This window comes from Macrosteles quadrilineatus, unplaced genomic scaffold, assembly GCF_028750875.1.
Source record: "Macrosteles quadrilineatus isolate MER2022 unplaced genomic scaffold, UCM_ALF_1.0 Scaffold_2__2_contigs__length_208266976, whole genome shotgun sequence".
In the NCBI taxonomy this organism is placed as follows: domain Eukaryota; kingdom Metazoa; phylum Arthropoda; class Insecta; order Hemiptera; family Cicadellidae; genus Macrosteles; species Macrosteles quadrilineatus.
Genome location: NW_026542595.1, coordinates 31,093,534 through 31,109,225, shown reverse-complemented (window position 1 = coordinate 31,109,225; position 15,692 = coordinate 31,093,534). Strand labels below are relative to the sequence as shown.

The window sequence follows — 15,692 nt, the reverse complement described above, 5'->3', positions numbered from 1 at the left end:
AAATACTGAATTAGGGATATTTTTGTTAAACTTTGTACAACTAAATCTAGACTTCTACTGGACCGATTTTGTTAACTAATGTATCGTTGGAAAGCCTAATTTGTGTAGATTTGCAAATAATTATGAAAGTTTGATTTTATTAAATATTTGTGGTCAATAAAGAATAAAAAGCAAAAATACATTAAAAACTGATTTTTTTTATAGTAAATATTTTAAAATTTCAATTTATAGTTAACTTTCGGTTGCCTTTTTCGAATATTTTCAAAAAACGCCTAAGAGTACTTTGTAGCAAATTTTATTCTCTTTCAGAATATCACCTTCCACTTTGGTCGATTTCCTCACCGTTTAAGAGTTATTTGCAAAAAAGCTAAGCAACCTCCGAATTTATAGTAATGAGAAAATACTGAGTTAGGGATATTTTTTTTAACTTTGTACAACTAAATCTACAGTTCTACTGGACCGATTTTATTAATTAATAGGTCAATAAAATCTGTGTATATTTCCAAGTAATTAGTAAAGTTTGAGTTTTATTTATTTATGGTAGTAATACGTTTGCCGGTATGAATAATCTAAAAATGTTATGGTAGTAATAATGGGTTAGCCAGTATGCATCATCTGATCATATGGAACACATGTATTAACCTATAGTTTAACAGCTGATTGTTTTATTGTTATTTCCTTGATTTTTCTTTGTTTACATTTAGTTGTTTACTATTTGAATTGGTGGTTGAGGTCCGTAAAGTGTGTTTCTAAAGTGATGTTTTTAATCTGTACCATTAATAAGTATTGGTAAGTTAAGTGATGTATGGATTTCATAACCAAAAATTATTATTTTATTATATTAAATTATTATATTATTATTTTAACTGTCAATTATAAATTATTCAAATTTAATTTATAATTCACAGTTTAAAATAGTATTTAATATTCGTTATTTTGAAATGTTAATTATAAACTCAATATTTTACATTAGTTTAAAAATGAATAACTTTACTCTTCACTACATGGTTGGTGGGTACACGATTAATTGTTAAAGAACTCAAGCCCAATTAAATAATTGCAGAGGTTTTAACTGGATCAGCAGCACGTGAAATTGTATTCATTCCAAGGATTGACTTAGCACAGACGGACACAGATTTACCATTTGTTTTAAAAAGACGGCAATTTCCTTTAAAATTAGCGTTTGCTATTGCAATAAACATAGCGCAAGGCCAGACATTGGATAAAGTTGGGATATACCTTCCAGCACCAGTATTCAGCCATGGACAATTAATTGTATGTTGCAATATCAAGGGTTAAAAGGTTTGAAGACATAAAAATTAAAATTATCCCTGGCAAAGAACAAGGAAGATTATTAAAACAATCAGATGAAGTCTTTACAAAGAATGTTGTTTACAAAGAAATACTGTAAATAAAATATTTTTGTAAAATTTTATTTGTTTTTCATTATTTTACTCTTTTAGAAAATCAGTTTATTTTCTAAACAATTTCATTCTTTAAAAAATGTTCAGGTACTTACAAGGGCATATATTATGTACTACTGTACTTTCTAGGGACCGTTGTATTTATTAACTACAACGGGCTCTGTTGCTAGTCCTTTATATAAATTTCACTGCATTAATTGCTAAATAAAAAAGTGTAAACAAAGAAAAGGTAAAACAATAACAGTTTTTTTTTTAAACAGCTGTTTGGTTCAAATAACATTCATTTGAAAAAAAGAAGTGGTCACATGTAGCAGGAATATAAAAAGTAAACACGCTAGTAAAGCTAATGACGTAATTGTCAATGTTTATTATCCATACCGTTATCAGTTCTATCCTTGATAATTACCCACCCTCATTGAATAATAAATGTACATCGTAATTTCCCATATTAGTTAATTTAAACTACAACATATTCATAGTTGAAATAAAAGTGATATTTTCACGTTTGGGGGCGCTGATATAGGCACTCCCAAACGTAACCACAACTGAACACGATTTCATAAAAGGATGGTTTGTCTCATTGTAGTATCCTAGGTCAATGTTGACGTTGTGTTCAATCTATGTCATCCATCTGTTTATCTTTGTATAAAACCCGGCTGAGGTTGTGGTGGTAATTAAAAATTGTGATTCCTGATTATTCTTGATCTTCTTTTTATGACATCAATATTCCCGGGCCTAATTCAAACAAAGTTAAAGAAGACAAACATTGATTGTAAACAAAAAGCTACCATGAAGAATTAAAACATGTAAACATTGTTCTTTTTCTATTCTTTTCTTGAAAAGTTGAGCAGTAAAATAATTTGCATTTATCCTTCTTTATTAAGACTCGTGTACAGAGCCTCGATTTGTACTGTGGTTTAATTAATTTTGGTCTAAACTATTTTAAACTGTGGTCTAATTATCTCTACTAATCTTACTTATTTCCTATAATCAATGACAAAATAAGAGTAAATAAAATAACCTCATAGTTCCATAGTTTATATTTAACCAGCTGTTAATTAAAACAAATTATATTGCTCTAAAATAAATCGAAGATTATAAAGATTGCTTTAAAAAATAATTTGAAGATCCTAGTATTTTACTATGTATAATTGAATTAATATGTCATCCTCTTACAGAAGAATTGAACGTATCAATGACTAGCATTACACATAGTATAAATAAGTCAACCCTAAGTATGTCTTTACCTTTTTATCCAAATGCTGAATTTGTGACACAAAAGCTGAATGTTTACAGCTGTTATGTTAAGCAAATTATTTTATGCCAAAAGCTAGTTTAGAATCTTAGCGTCAGCTGCTAGACTTTTTAAAAATTAAAACGTAATTTCTAAAAAACTGGGACCGTAAACTAAAATTATGGCTTCGACATTCCCTAGTTTTCAAAATTATCTTTCTTTCAACACAAAAATCATGAAAATCCGTCGAGTGGTTGATTCAGAATCGTGAAATAAAAAAACACTGTTTCGTTTTAATATTATAGATATTGCATAAACACAAACTCAAACTCTTCATTTGACATAAACAACATTACAAATATGAGCTTAGCTCATGTAACAAACGACATGTCAGTTATAACTAGAGTGTATTAATCATTGAAAAATCAAACATTAAGAGGAGGAAGCCAAAACCAGTTATTACTTATTGTTAATTGTTCCTTATCTCTTTTAGTGTAAATCTAAAGTACACCCACAAACAGAGAAATCAGAGATAACATTGTATTGATAACAGTCTAAGCTACAATGTGCTTCAGTCCTAATACACATTCAAGTAGATGTAGTTTTGCAATGACAAGTATGTCTTATACGGTATTCATAGTCCTTAAAAAGATTCATTAGAAATGTGGCAAACGCTAAATTTAGAGCTTCCTGTAAAAAACATTTAAAAAATCAGTCCATATTAACTTTCTCCATATTTAACTTTCCGTTTGTTTATGAAAGCCTTAATTATGTCCATGAAAATAAGAAATATTTTTAAAAGTTCTTAATAAAAAATAAATACAACACCAGAAACAAGAACCTTAACAGTTACCCAATCCATCGGACAACAAAATTTGAAAAATGTCCTTTTTATACAGGTCTAAAGCTGTACAACCATTTGCTGAATAAATATAACAATTGTCAGTAAATGTTTTTAAAGTTAAAATTAAAGAAATTCTACTGGATAAGGTTTATTATTTCATCCCAGACTTTTTAGCAGACACCTCCTTGGGTTAGTCATTGTACATTTTTTTTTTATTGTAGGGGAGAGTGTTGTACCTTTGGACAAATTTCACTTAAATATTTTTTATTTAGCCATGGTTCTAGATATTGAAATGCTGATTAAAGCAGGAGATTAAGCAACTATTCAGCTACAAAATACATATTTTAAACTTTTTAAAAGTTTTTAAAGTACTTTTTTATTTCACAAAAAAAAAAAGACAGAAGAATGTCTTAAGGTACAACACCTTCGTGTACCTTAAGACATAATGTTTGGGATTACAAAAATGAACTAATAAATTATTAAAAAGTATTTTATTGATACAAAATGAATGTAAGCTTAAATATAGTAGTTGTATACAACAAATTAGCCTATAGTTTTATTAATAAGGTTGAAATAACTTCTCATCTGGCAAATGATTCAAATGATTTATTTGGCCATTCAGTTCATACAAGACAATAGGCTACGTCAAACAATACAATAAATAATAAATAACATGCCAAGCTTCTTCTTGCACTCTTGACTAACAAAAATAAATTAAAAGCTGAAATAAACACATGCAGGATCTCAATCAATATAAAACATGCAAAGCAATGTATGCATACTAAAAATAAAAAAAAAATTAAAACTACATGCTGCAAGCCATGCAAGGCAGAGAAAAATAAATAATAAAAGTGATAGGCAATAATAACTTAATTTACAAGTTTTACTCCTTTCTAATTCAAGATTTTATTTAATAGGAAGTGACATAAAATCTATACTGAATGTCAGCTGGGAAACCTGCCTTTCTGAACTCCCAGTGGAAAGAGACTGTGGTAGTCACTCAATTTCACTTTCAAAAATGTTATAAATGTCCTCTTTATCCCTTAAGAATTTGTAAGTTTCACCCAATCTTTTTAAATACTTTACTTCAAACTCAGTCTTTGAAATAGTCTTTACAATTTCAGCAACGTAATACATGACAGTTTTCTTCCCCATCATTCTAACTAGAACAAAGTCCCCAACTTTAACCGCTTCATTTTCTAATAGTGACTTCTCTTCCGCTTCTTCCTTTTCATGCATTTCAATTGCTTCTTTCAGCTTAGAAATAGACTCATCTGATGAATAATCTTCAAGAACTGTGAAATCCTCATCTTCGGAGCTAGAGGAAATAATCACTTGACAAGTTTTTTTTTCTTTTGTTAAGTGCTGGTTTTTTGTGGATAAATTTGATTCATCAAATCTCTCAGTCAAAACGTTATCAGGATGTTCCGTGATTTTAAAATCCAACTTTTTATTTGCAGGTTTCTTTTCCTTTTTTTCCTTCTTTTCAGCCTTGAGTTTTTTCATGGCGCTTTGTGTTTCAATCAGCATTTTTTGAGGCGTATCAGTCATGACAGCGGACTTCCCTTTCTTTTTACCGGGTTTCTTCTTCCGAGGTAAGGCCTTGGGAAATGGTCTAATAAGATGTGGTGATATGGTAGAGGACAAGGAAGGAACTATCCTGAGCAGTGATGAAGAAATAATGAAAAGATGGAAGGAACATTTTGAAGATTTGTTGAATTGTGAACAGGAAGAGACAGAGGAGCCAGAGGGTATAGTTGTGGGTGACAGAGCCCAACTGGAAATCCCAGAATACATCACTGTCGTAGAACTACAAAACTCAATTAAGAAGCTAAGGAATGGTAAAGCAGCAGGACATGACTTGATATACCCAGAAATGCTCAAAAGCATGGGACCAATAACTTCAAATATCTTTTTGGATATATTGAATTGTGCGTGGACAACCAAATCAGTTCCTGAAGACTGGGAAATTGCTGTCATAATCCCAATTTTCAAGAAAGGGGATAACAGGGAGTGCAGTAATCACCGCGGTATATCACTCCTTTCAGTGGCAGGGAAAGTGTATTCCAGAATCCTAGAATCAAGACTTAGAGTGCAGGTGGAAGACAAAATGGAAGAGTTTCAAAGTGGGTTCAGACCCAACAGATGTACCCAGGATTTAATATTCACCATGCGCATCCTCAGTGAAAAGATGGTCGAGAAGGGAAAAGATTTCCATGCCGGTTTTATTGATTTAAGCCAGGCGTTTGATAGAGTGCCGAGGAAGGAAATTTGGAGAGTTTTGGCAAAGCTGCAGGTTAAAAATGAATTGATACAGGCGATCAAGAGCTTATATAGCAACTGCAAAAACTATGTTAGAACTTGCAATAAAAAGTCAACTGAATTTATCACAAAGCAAGGGGTTAGGCAAGGAGATAATTTGAGCCCTCTTCTTTTTATTCTACTGCTGGACGAAATAATGAAAAACGTGAAAGCTAAAACTAAAAGTCTTGTGGTGGGAAGCTATCAATTAAGGGCTGTTAAAATTTGCAGCCTAGCTTTTGCAGACGACATAGTGGTTTTGGGAAAAAACGAGGAAAGTTTGCAGCATAATATGAAAATATGGGCAGATGAGCTGTCAAAAAAAGGTATGAAAATAAATGCAAACAAAACCCAAACCATGGTCATCAGTGGGAAAAAGGCCAACCATCAAATCTCAGTAGGAAATAGCCCCTTGAAACAGGTTGAAACATTTAAATATTTAGGCTCAGTTATCGCAGAAAACGGAAAAATAGAAGAAGAAATAAACGGAAGGGTTGCAGCAGCAAGTCGCCTCTTTTGGTGCATAAGAAACCAATTTCTAGGCGAGAAAGAAATCTCAAAGAAAACCAAATTAGCAGTCTATAAATCTACCTTCGTGCCTACCTTGACCTACGGATGTGAATCCTGGACTTTGACCAAAAGACTCAAAAGCAAGCTCCAAGCAATGGAGATGAGGTATCTTAGGAAAGTAGAGAACAAAACTAGAAGGGATAGGATAAGGAATGTTGCAATAAGAAACACTTTAGATGTTAAGCCCTTAAGTACCACAATACAGGAACAGCAACTAAAGTGGTTTGGGCATGTTCATCGTATGCCCACAACTCGCCTTCCGAAGATGATGAAAGAGGTCAAAGTCGAGGGAAAGTGCAAAAGAGGTAGACCGAGAAGGAAATGGGAGGATGAGATAGAAGATGCTCTGCGTGAGAGGGGCAGCTCCATTCGTGAAGCTCTACCACTCACTGCAGATAGAAAGTCATGGAGGCGCCTTGTAACCTCGACACCAACCGGTAGAAGAGGACAGGATTAAGTAAGTAAGTAAGGAAGTGACATAAAATCTATACTGAATGTCAGCTGGGAAACCTGCCTTTCTGAACTCCCAGTGGAAAGAGACTGTGGTAGTCACTCAATTTCACTTTCAAAAATGTTATAAATGTCCTCTTTATCCCTTAAGAATTTGTAAGTTTCACCCAATCTTTTTAAATACTTTACTTCAAACTCAGTCTTTGAAATAGTCTTTACAATTTCAGCAACGTAATACATGACAGTTTTCTTCCCCATCATTCTAACTAGAACAAAGTCCCCAACTTTAACCGCTTCATTTTCTAATAGTGACTTCTCTTCCGCTTCTTCCTTTTCATGCATTTCAATTGCTTCTTTCAGCTTAGAAATAGACTCATCTGATGAATAATCTTCAAGAACTGTGAAATCCTCATCTTCGGAGCTAGAGGAAATAATCACTTGACAAGTTTTTTTTTCTTTTGTTAAGTGCTGGTTTTTTGTGGATAAATTTGATTCATCAAATCTCTCAGTCAAAACGTTATCAGGATGTTCCGTGATTTTAAAATCCAACTTTTTATTTGCAGGTTTCTTTTCCTTTTTTTCCTTCTTTTCAGCCTTGAGTTTTTTCATGGCGCTTTGTGTTTCAATCAGCATTTTTTGAGGCGTATCAGTCATGACAGCGGACTTCCCTTTCTTTTTACCGGGTTTCTTCTTCCGAGGTAAGGCCTTGGGAAATGGTCTAATAAGATGTGGTGATATGGTAGATGCTGTTGGCTCATGACAAACAAAAGCACTTGATGTTGTTGCCTCATTTCCTACATGGGAAGTTGATAGCATTGAGTCATGGTTGATTAATGGACTTGATGTAGTCAGCTCATAGCTTCCATTTGTATTCTTAGTGGTTTCAACTGGTCTGTCTATGACGTTGGAAGGCAAAAACTCTTCAGGTTTAAATATGTTCTCATTTAAGGGGTGAATTCCGGTAATGGAAAAGCCACGGATAATATTTCTTGCAGTAAATGCTTGTAGATAAGCAGCACCAGAGATTTTGGCTACTTCGTAAATTGTCATGGGTTTTCCAGGATTTTACAACATCCACTCAGAGGCAGCGACATTGTAGAACTTCCAGTTCCATTCTATACAAGTTCAATGATTTATTGAAATCCATATTCCACGTGTAAAATTATGCTTAAGCTGTTATTAAAGTCTACTACGATCGAGTTACGTAACACAAGGGGGGGGGGCGAGGGGAAGGGTTTGCCCAAGTGTTACAGTGCGTTACATGGTGATGGGGGGGATTTAGAATGTTGAAAAAGTGGGTTACGTAATATATGTATGGCTTCTCAAATGATATTTATTTCAGTAGATAGGAAAAAATGTAATTTTTAAATGATAACTACTATCATATTCTATAGTAATCAATAGTGATACTGATATTGTATTTCAATTATCTTCCAACAATTTCCACAATGGTTAAATTTATTCATAATGGGGTAGCGAATTTTCATCCCCCTGGAATTTTACCCCATGGGCAAACATGATGTCACAAACCAAATAAAATTCCGGCTGCGAACTTTTGAGTTTCACGACATCAGTTCGATGGATTAAACGCAGAATTAAACGTATATTTTCACGGTTGTGAATTAAATCAGAACACATCAAATTATAAAAACCTAGAGTGTATGGGCCGAAATTTTACCCCCTGGACTTTTACCCCCTTCATGAAGTCAGCTCAAAATGTACGGCCCAGATTCTTACCCCCGGAATTTTACCCCCTGGCCAGATATATAATTTAGTGAAAATTGTTAATTATCTTCGGTTTTAATTTAATAGTTACTATTTTATTATTAAGTAGCATAAGTAAAGATAGGCTACCTTATAATAAAATGTTTTGAATTAAATAAAATCAGAAAAAAGAAAATCAATCATTCATAATAATTTCTATATCTGGCCTTTTTTTGACTTAGGGGGTAAAATTCCGGGGGTAAAAATCCGGGGGTAAATATAAGGCCCGTACATCTTCAGTTGTTTAAACGCTAGTTATATGGACAGGGGGTAAAATTCCGGTTTTTATTGCTAATTTAATTAATCACGCTCTGTCTATTTTCATTAGACTCCCAAATGCGGAGGGGGGGGGAATTCTGCCCGCGAACAAACTTTTGAGCGCTTAGGTTACTAAGTCACAGTGACACCAGCTTTGCCCAGGGGGTAAAATTCCATGGGGATAAAATTCCGGCGACACTTCATAATATCATATTATGGTCAATTATCAATTAATTATATCAATTATTTAAGATGGGGACGCCACTATGTGCGTATTTTAACCCAAATATGAGTGGAGGATGAGTGTAGGATGGGTGGCGCGATCTTGTAGGCTTGTTAGTGACTAAGGCCGTCATGTTCCTTAGACACAGCTGTTAATTAATAGCCCATACAGCTAATGGCAACGAAGGAACCTACAGTTTAAGGTGGAATCCGAACCATATTTTTGCCTTGTAATCAACGAATTGGTCTAATCATAAGGATACTACTGTGGATAGTCATAATACTCACTAGTGCGGACGTTAATCCAGACCAGAGTGTATCACATCCACAGTTCATGCCTATAAATATCCACAATTTGTGACCTCCTAGTAGCTGGTATAATATTATAGTAAATATTACATATTTAAGTATACTAAATAATGGCAATATCTCTTGTTTGACATATTCGTCATGTCAAAGAACCTTTTTAAATAAACTAAATTAACTGACACATCATAAATTAAACAGAGTTTTCCTTGTTAATAAAATAAAATAATGATAGTGGGGGAGCGAGCTGGTCTAGTGGTTAGAGCGCGGGACTTCGGTTCCTGGGGTCCCGGGTTCAAATCCCGCCAAATCAAAAATGGATTTTATTTAAGTGATAATGCCGTAACCCCTAGGTCTAGCCTGAAATAATGTGAAAAACAGTTCCGGGCTCATGCCTAGCATCCTAGGGGAAAAAAGAAAAAAATATATGATAGTAAATAAACTAAGTTGATGTTAATAGCAAGAAACCATGATGAGTAGTAGAGGTAATAAACAAGATATGAGGATGTAATCACAATGATAGTCTATCTGATAATCTGTATGTTTGTGTTGACAGGTCCAACAACTGTGGCTGTGTCACTGCCTCCAAATCAGTCTCAACAAATGCCATATCCCACGGTGGTGCCATACCCTCAACAGACACCGTACCCACCTCAGTACAACCCTCCCCACAACCCGTACTACGGCATGCCTCCACCAGGTATCTAACACACTGGGGCCAAATGTCCAGGCATCTGGATTGATGAGAGAACTTGTAAAAGATATATTTCAATCAAATTTGGCAATTTTGTTTGATATATCTTTTGTTTGATAATTTTGATAGCTTAGTATGGAATTTCATACTAAGCTATCAAAATTTCAATTAAAAATAAACACATCTAATTACCTTCCCTGTAGCAGCAAGCGTAAATACTCATTAAAATTAATTTTATTTAGATAGGAAATAAATCTAATGATTTTAAGGGAATGTTTTGGTAAAAATCCAGCCAGGTAAAAATGGAAATTTACTTAGTCTGCTGGTTTGCTGCGGCGGGGCAGGGGTATTTTTAAATAGCAATAAAATGTGTTCACATTATTAAGAACTACCTAATTTCCTGCATAACCTTGAAATAAACCCTTAATATGGTTTGTATTCTAATCTTATCTTAGTTAAACAATAATAATTACAAGGACAGAGGTTTTAAAGTATAAGGTTTAATGGTACATAAGTAAATGGTTAAAATAGGGTTACAAAAATTGTTCAGGGGTGGGGATTCGTGCTGGCCGAATCAAAAGATTTCAAATTTAAATTTTCAATAAGTAAGTTATGGTAAGTTATGAATTAAATAATCTTTTAGAAACAATGAGTTAAATAGGAAGGATTTTGATTTTAATTAAGAGAGGTAAATTGGGTCCAAATGGATGCTTGAAGAGTCTAGTCTGAGTCAATAACTTAATAAAAATGGAATGTTCTCACCAATCTTCTGTAATAATAATTTTCTTCTTAGTTTAAAGGCTTAAATTCTTCTTTCTTCAGTAAAATTTGGAAATTTTGACACTACTTTCTTTTATAATATGACAATTATTTTCACAATTAAGAGTTTAAACTTTTATGTTCTTCTTGGATGCTTTTAAAACTGCACACTCCTTTTCATTGTTGTAAAAATATCAAGTTATGGGGTTCACATAAATAAAAACATGGTTGAATTTTATTAATAATCTTGAACCCAGATGGATGGTGTTCTGATTGGAGGATTTGTTTTTGAATAATAATTTTTGAATAAGCCAATGAATAAATTTTGATTTTAAATTATATATATGTTGAGACAAAATGGTTTTAATAATATTAACAATGGACATGGATAAATGTTGAAAATATAACAAGATTGAGTTTGAAATTAAAATAAGGACTATAATTATAAACATTGAATTTTGAGTCATTACAACCTGTCTGTCACAATTTTATTGGTGCTCCAGTGTTGGATGTTTAGGTGCATTGTCTATGATAAGTAAAACCTTTTTCTTTTTCCTATTTCCTTTTAAATTTTTTTTACTTGAGGAATGAAGGTTTTATCGTACCATTCCAAAAAAATAGTGCCCTCCATCCAAGCAGTCTTATGATTAGTGTAGGTCACTGGTAAGTTGGCTACATTCTTAAATGCTCTCGGCGTCTTTGCTTTGTCGATCAATAATAAAGGAAGGCGATGGGAACTAGTAGAGTTAGCACAGACCATTATGGTGACGCGATCTTTACTGACTTTGTGGCCGTTCTCTTTTAGATGCTAGGGTTTTTCTCGGCCAAGCTTTCCAATTCAAACCAGTCTTGTCAGCATTGTACACAAGATCAGGGTTGTACATTTGGGTTTCTTCTTGAAATGTCTCCACAAATTTATTGGGCAGCTTCACTATCAGCAGAAAGTTTTTCACCAGCAATATCCAATTCCCGAATTCTGTGCCTATTCTTTAAGCTGCATATCCATCCTGTGCTTGCGTTAAAACCAGCTACACCCATTTTTTCACTGAAGATTCGTGCCTTTTCACATAAAATCAGTCCTGAAATTGGTTGTCCATTAGATCGTTTTTGCAGAAACCAGGTAAAAACTGCATTCTCAAGCTGTTCATCTTTTGCCTTTTTCATTACTTTTTGCGACGAACATCCAACATAACTTTCCAACGTAGTCACTAAACTTACAACCTTTTCACTGTTATTTTTAATTTCAGTAATCGTAGCCGCCCCGACACTAAATCTCTCTGCCAATACCTTTCCCACCACTCTTTTTTTTTTACTGATTTATTATTTCCACTATGTCCTTTAGCGGTAGGACTATACTACACGTTTTTGTTTTGCACTAATTTTTCTTAGTTATTTAACAGCTGTAACTATTAAATTATGCAAATCACAAGTTTGACAAACTCACAACTCGATATAAAAAACAGCGATCCCCACAATAGGAGATGGAGGAGCTAACTGACCTATTTTCGATAGTTCACGTGTCATTGGGTAGGGGGAGTGGCTGCAGGTGGATGCGCAATACCGTACACTCTGTGCATCACTGTCATGTTGTCAATTTATTATAATTTATTATAATATTATAATTATTACAATTGCGTCGTCATTGTGTCTACGCGGCAGTCAGTTGAATTTTGGCACTTGGTTTTAAATTTTATTTTTATATTAAGCTTAGAACCGATTCAGATAATTGGCAATTTGGTTAATGGGTGTTCGGATTATCGGTTTTTTACTGTAGTTGTTTTAACATAAATCTTGAGTTGAAGTAAAAATTAATGTTTCACCTTAAAAATAATAATTTTTCAGTAAAATGGCTTTTTTGGTTTTGCACATATTGTTGAATTCTGAGATGAAATCCACCCTTGAAGTTTTTTAGGCTTTGCAAAACTTCTGCAATAGCTTTTTAGCGCTTTGTCGTGCTAGCAGTGGCTTCAAAGTTATTCATCCAAAGGAAAATAAATTTCCTTTATGGCTCCATAGCTACAGGAATTTCCAATTGTCTAGACGCCTAAGGTAATCTTCCCCGTACTCTTAATAGCCTCCTATTCCAATTATTGTTTATGATTAGAACGTTTTATTTGGTTATATGAGGTTTAAAATAGCTGAAATAACAAGAATTGTCTTAAAATGATCCATAAGAATGAAAAATCTAAATAGGGGGTGTGTTTAATCTAAGGTATATTGTAGAGACGTACTGTACGGAGTTCATATTTGTGGGCCTGGAATTTGAAGATGCTGCGACTGCAGCAATGGCTGTGCTTGGTTGCAGGAATGTTCCGCGGGTTAAATTATTCTGTTTCAGTCCCACAAACATAAACTTTCAACACAAACTATTTAACACATGACATTGCTTAAGTGTTTGAGACGGCATTTAATGCCAGAACCAAGTAAATTCCTTAAAAAACTTCCAGTGATAAAACTGTATTGTGCAGTGGTGTTCAAGCAATGAAAATACATGCCTGATATAGTTTTTTAATAAATGTTAATGTTTGTAGGAAAGTAAAGTAACTTTTACCAGACCAGAGAGGGAAAAGGTTTTTGGGCCTAGGTGCGCCTAAATGCAAAATCCGGCCCGGGTTGGTACAGTTTAAAAACGCTGTGAAGTTAACAAAAAATGTTCAAACTAGCAACAACGGTGAGTGTCTAGTACTGCAATCTGATTTTCTCCCTCTGATAACACCAGCGGCGACTCGTTAGACTACTGATTATGTCGGATTACAAAGTGTTGGTTTATTGAGGGACAACTCTGTACTGCTGCGACTTACGAAATCACATTTTTTTCTTCATTACTATGTATAGAGATTTACTGTAAAATGTTGGGGTTGTGTTTTGTGTTTGATAATGAGGTATCTCTAGCTTAATAATAAACATGTAAAGATTAAGTGAATTTAAAATAACCCCCCCACACTCAGCGAACCTGCAGACTAAGCGAATTTCCATTTTCTAGTTAGATTTTCACAAAAATATCCCCCTAAAATATTCAGGTTTATTTACTTTTAAAATAACATGAAATCTAATGAGTACTTAGGTTTGCTGCTACAGGGAAGGTAATAAGGTGTGTTTTTTAAAGAAATGCTGATAGCTTAGTCAGAAATAAATAAATTTGTCAAATTTAATCTAACTATTTCCATGAACAAGGAAACTACAACAATTTATTTACTTTCCAAAAGAATTAACTGGAGGATTTTACATTTTCAGTTTTTGGAATTTTCCCCGTAACCGTTAGACATACACCAACACTTCTTTTTTTTTAACAGCTCTACAAAATGGTTTAGAAAGAAATTGCAAAGTGTTATGTTTTTGTCAAAATGGGAAAACCCTTATTTTTACCGCTTAAAACCCGTCGTTGTCGTTCCTATAGTCTGATCATTCTGATTCGTTAACTCGTTTAAATAAACGCAGGTTTACATGATTGAATAAAATTTAATCTAAATTGGATAATTTTTGCTTAAGCTATTGTGCTAACGGACACACACACACACTTATTTATATATGGATATACTTAATATATATACTTAATATATATGTATACTTATATATGTATTAATTTGAATGAATGGGGTTTTTGGCCCCTGGGGACCTCAAGACAAAAAAGTAAATCGGTCCAGAGACCAGGTCTTACCGTAAGACCTACGTTAATAGCTTATTCCTTATATGGTAAATATTCTAAATCATGTATATACATAGGTATATTAATATGCTGTCTTAATACAATGACAAATGCCTGAGTTATAGCGATGGGAGCATAATTTATCTAATTTAAAAAATGAACTAGGATATATATATACAGCTTATCATTTGACTGAAAGAGTATTGTTTGACTTAGTTAATACAGAACTTGTTACTGTTCCAGCTTATGGAGTAGCTGTTCAATCAGGAAACCAGCAAGCTTCAGCTCCAAGCGCACCTTTTGTACAGAGTTAATTAGCTTTACTATCAAAGAATCGTTCTGTTAACCTTATATACAAATAGGTTCCATTCAGCATGAAAATCCTTATTTTATTATTACCATATATGTGTTACATCATGTACTTAGAAAAATTGTATAGTTTGTATTAGTTTATGATTAAGATATGAGACAATTTGAGTGTGCTCCATGACTTGTGCCTGTATTTTGTAAAGAAGTGCCTTTCAAATAAAACAAGTTCAATTATTTTAAACTTTAGCTTCTTCCAACTTCTTTTTGGTGATGATTTGCATTTTCTTACCACAATAGAGTACAGGGTAATACACAGGAGATGGACAATTACCACCTTTTAAGGTAGTTTTTTTTTGTTAGTCCGTTAATGAAAGAAAACCATAATTGAAATATATAATTGAAGTACCCTATGTGTGTGGTACTGCTTATTCATTTTGTAAGAAAAAAACTCAATTAACAATACAGTTCAGTTAAACACTTTTATGGTACCAATTTGTATATAATTCCATTTATGAGTGTTAACTGTATTTTAATCTAAAGCTGAAGAGTTTCTCCAGATAATCTTCAATCCTTTTGTTGTAGTAGTTTTATTGTAGAACAATTTTGACTCTTTTGTCTTAGTGTTCTATTTAGAAAAAAAGTGTTCAATAAATGCAAGTAAAATGACAGTTAGTCAAAGTTCAAAAATGTTTTAACAATCAAAAGACTTTGTATTAAATTTACAATATCATCATTTATCGAAATATAATATAGTTCAAACAATAAAAGTGACTGGGAAAGAAGTATTTGTTTATAAGGTTGTTCTTTATTTGTATCAAAAAATTTAATTTGATTTGATTTGATTATTACGTGCAGTGAAGTAAGCCTTAGTTAAACTATTTTTGTGTGGATTGCAGTAAGTATTTGTAGTA

The 15,692-nt window shown here is 33.2% G+C and overlaps 1 protein-coding gene across 2 annotated transcripts in view; it reads left to right on the top strand.

Moving 5' to 3' along the window:
* LOC128987766 (protein shisa-5-like) overlaps positions 1–15,022 on the top strand; it is a 29,298-nt gene extending 14,276 nt beyond the window's left edge. For both annotated transcript variants that reach the window (XM_054408785.1, XM_054408786.1), the window contains exons 4-5: positions 9,930–10,073; positions 14,716–15,022. In XM_054408785.1, coding sequence (XP_054264760.1) covers positions 9,930–10,073; positions 14,716–14,786 — 215 coding nt within the window. In that variant the 3' untranslated portion in view covers positions 14,787–15,022. The remainder of the gene's footprint in view (positions 1–9,929; positions 10,074–14,715) is intronic.
* Positions 15,023–15,692: the final 670 nt, after the last annotated feature.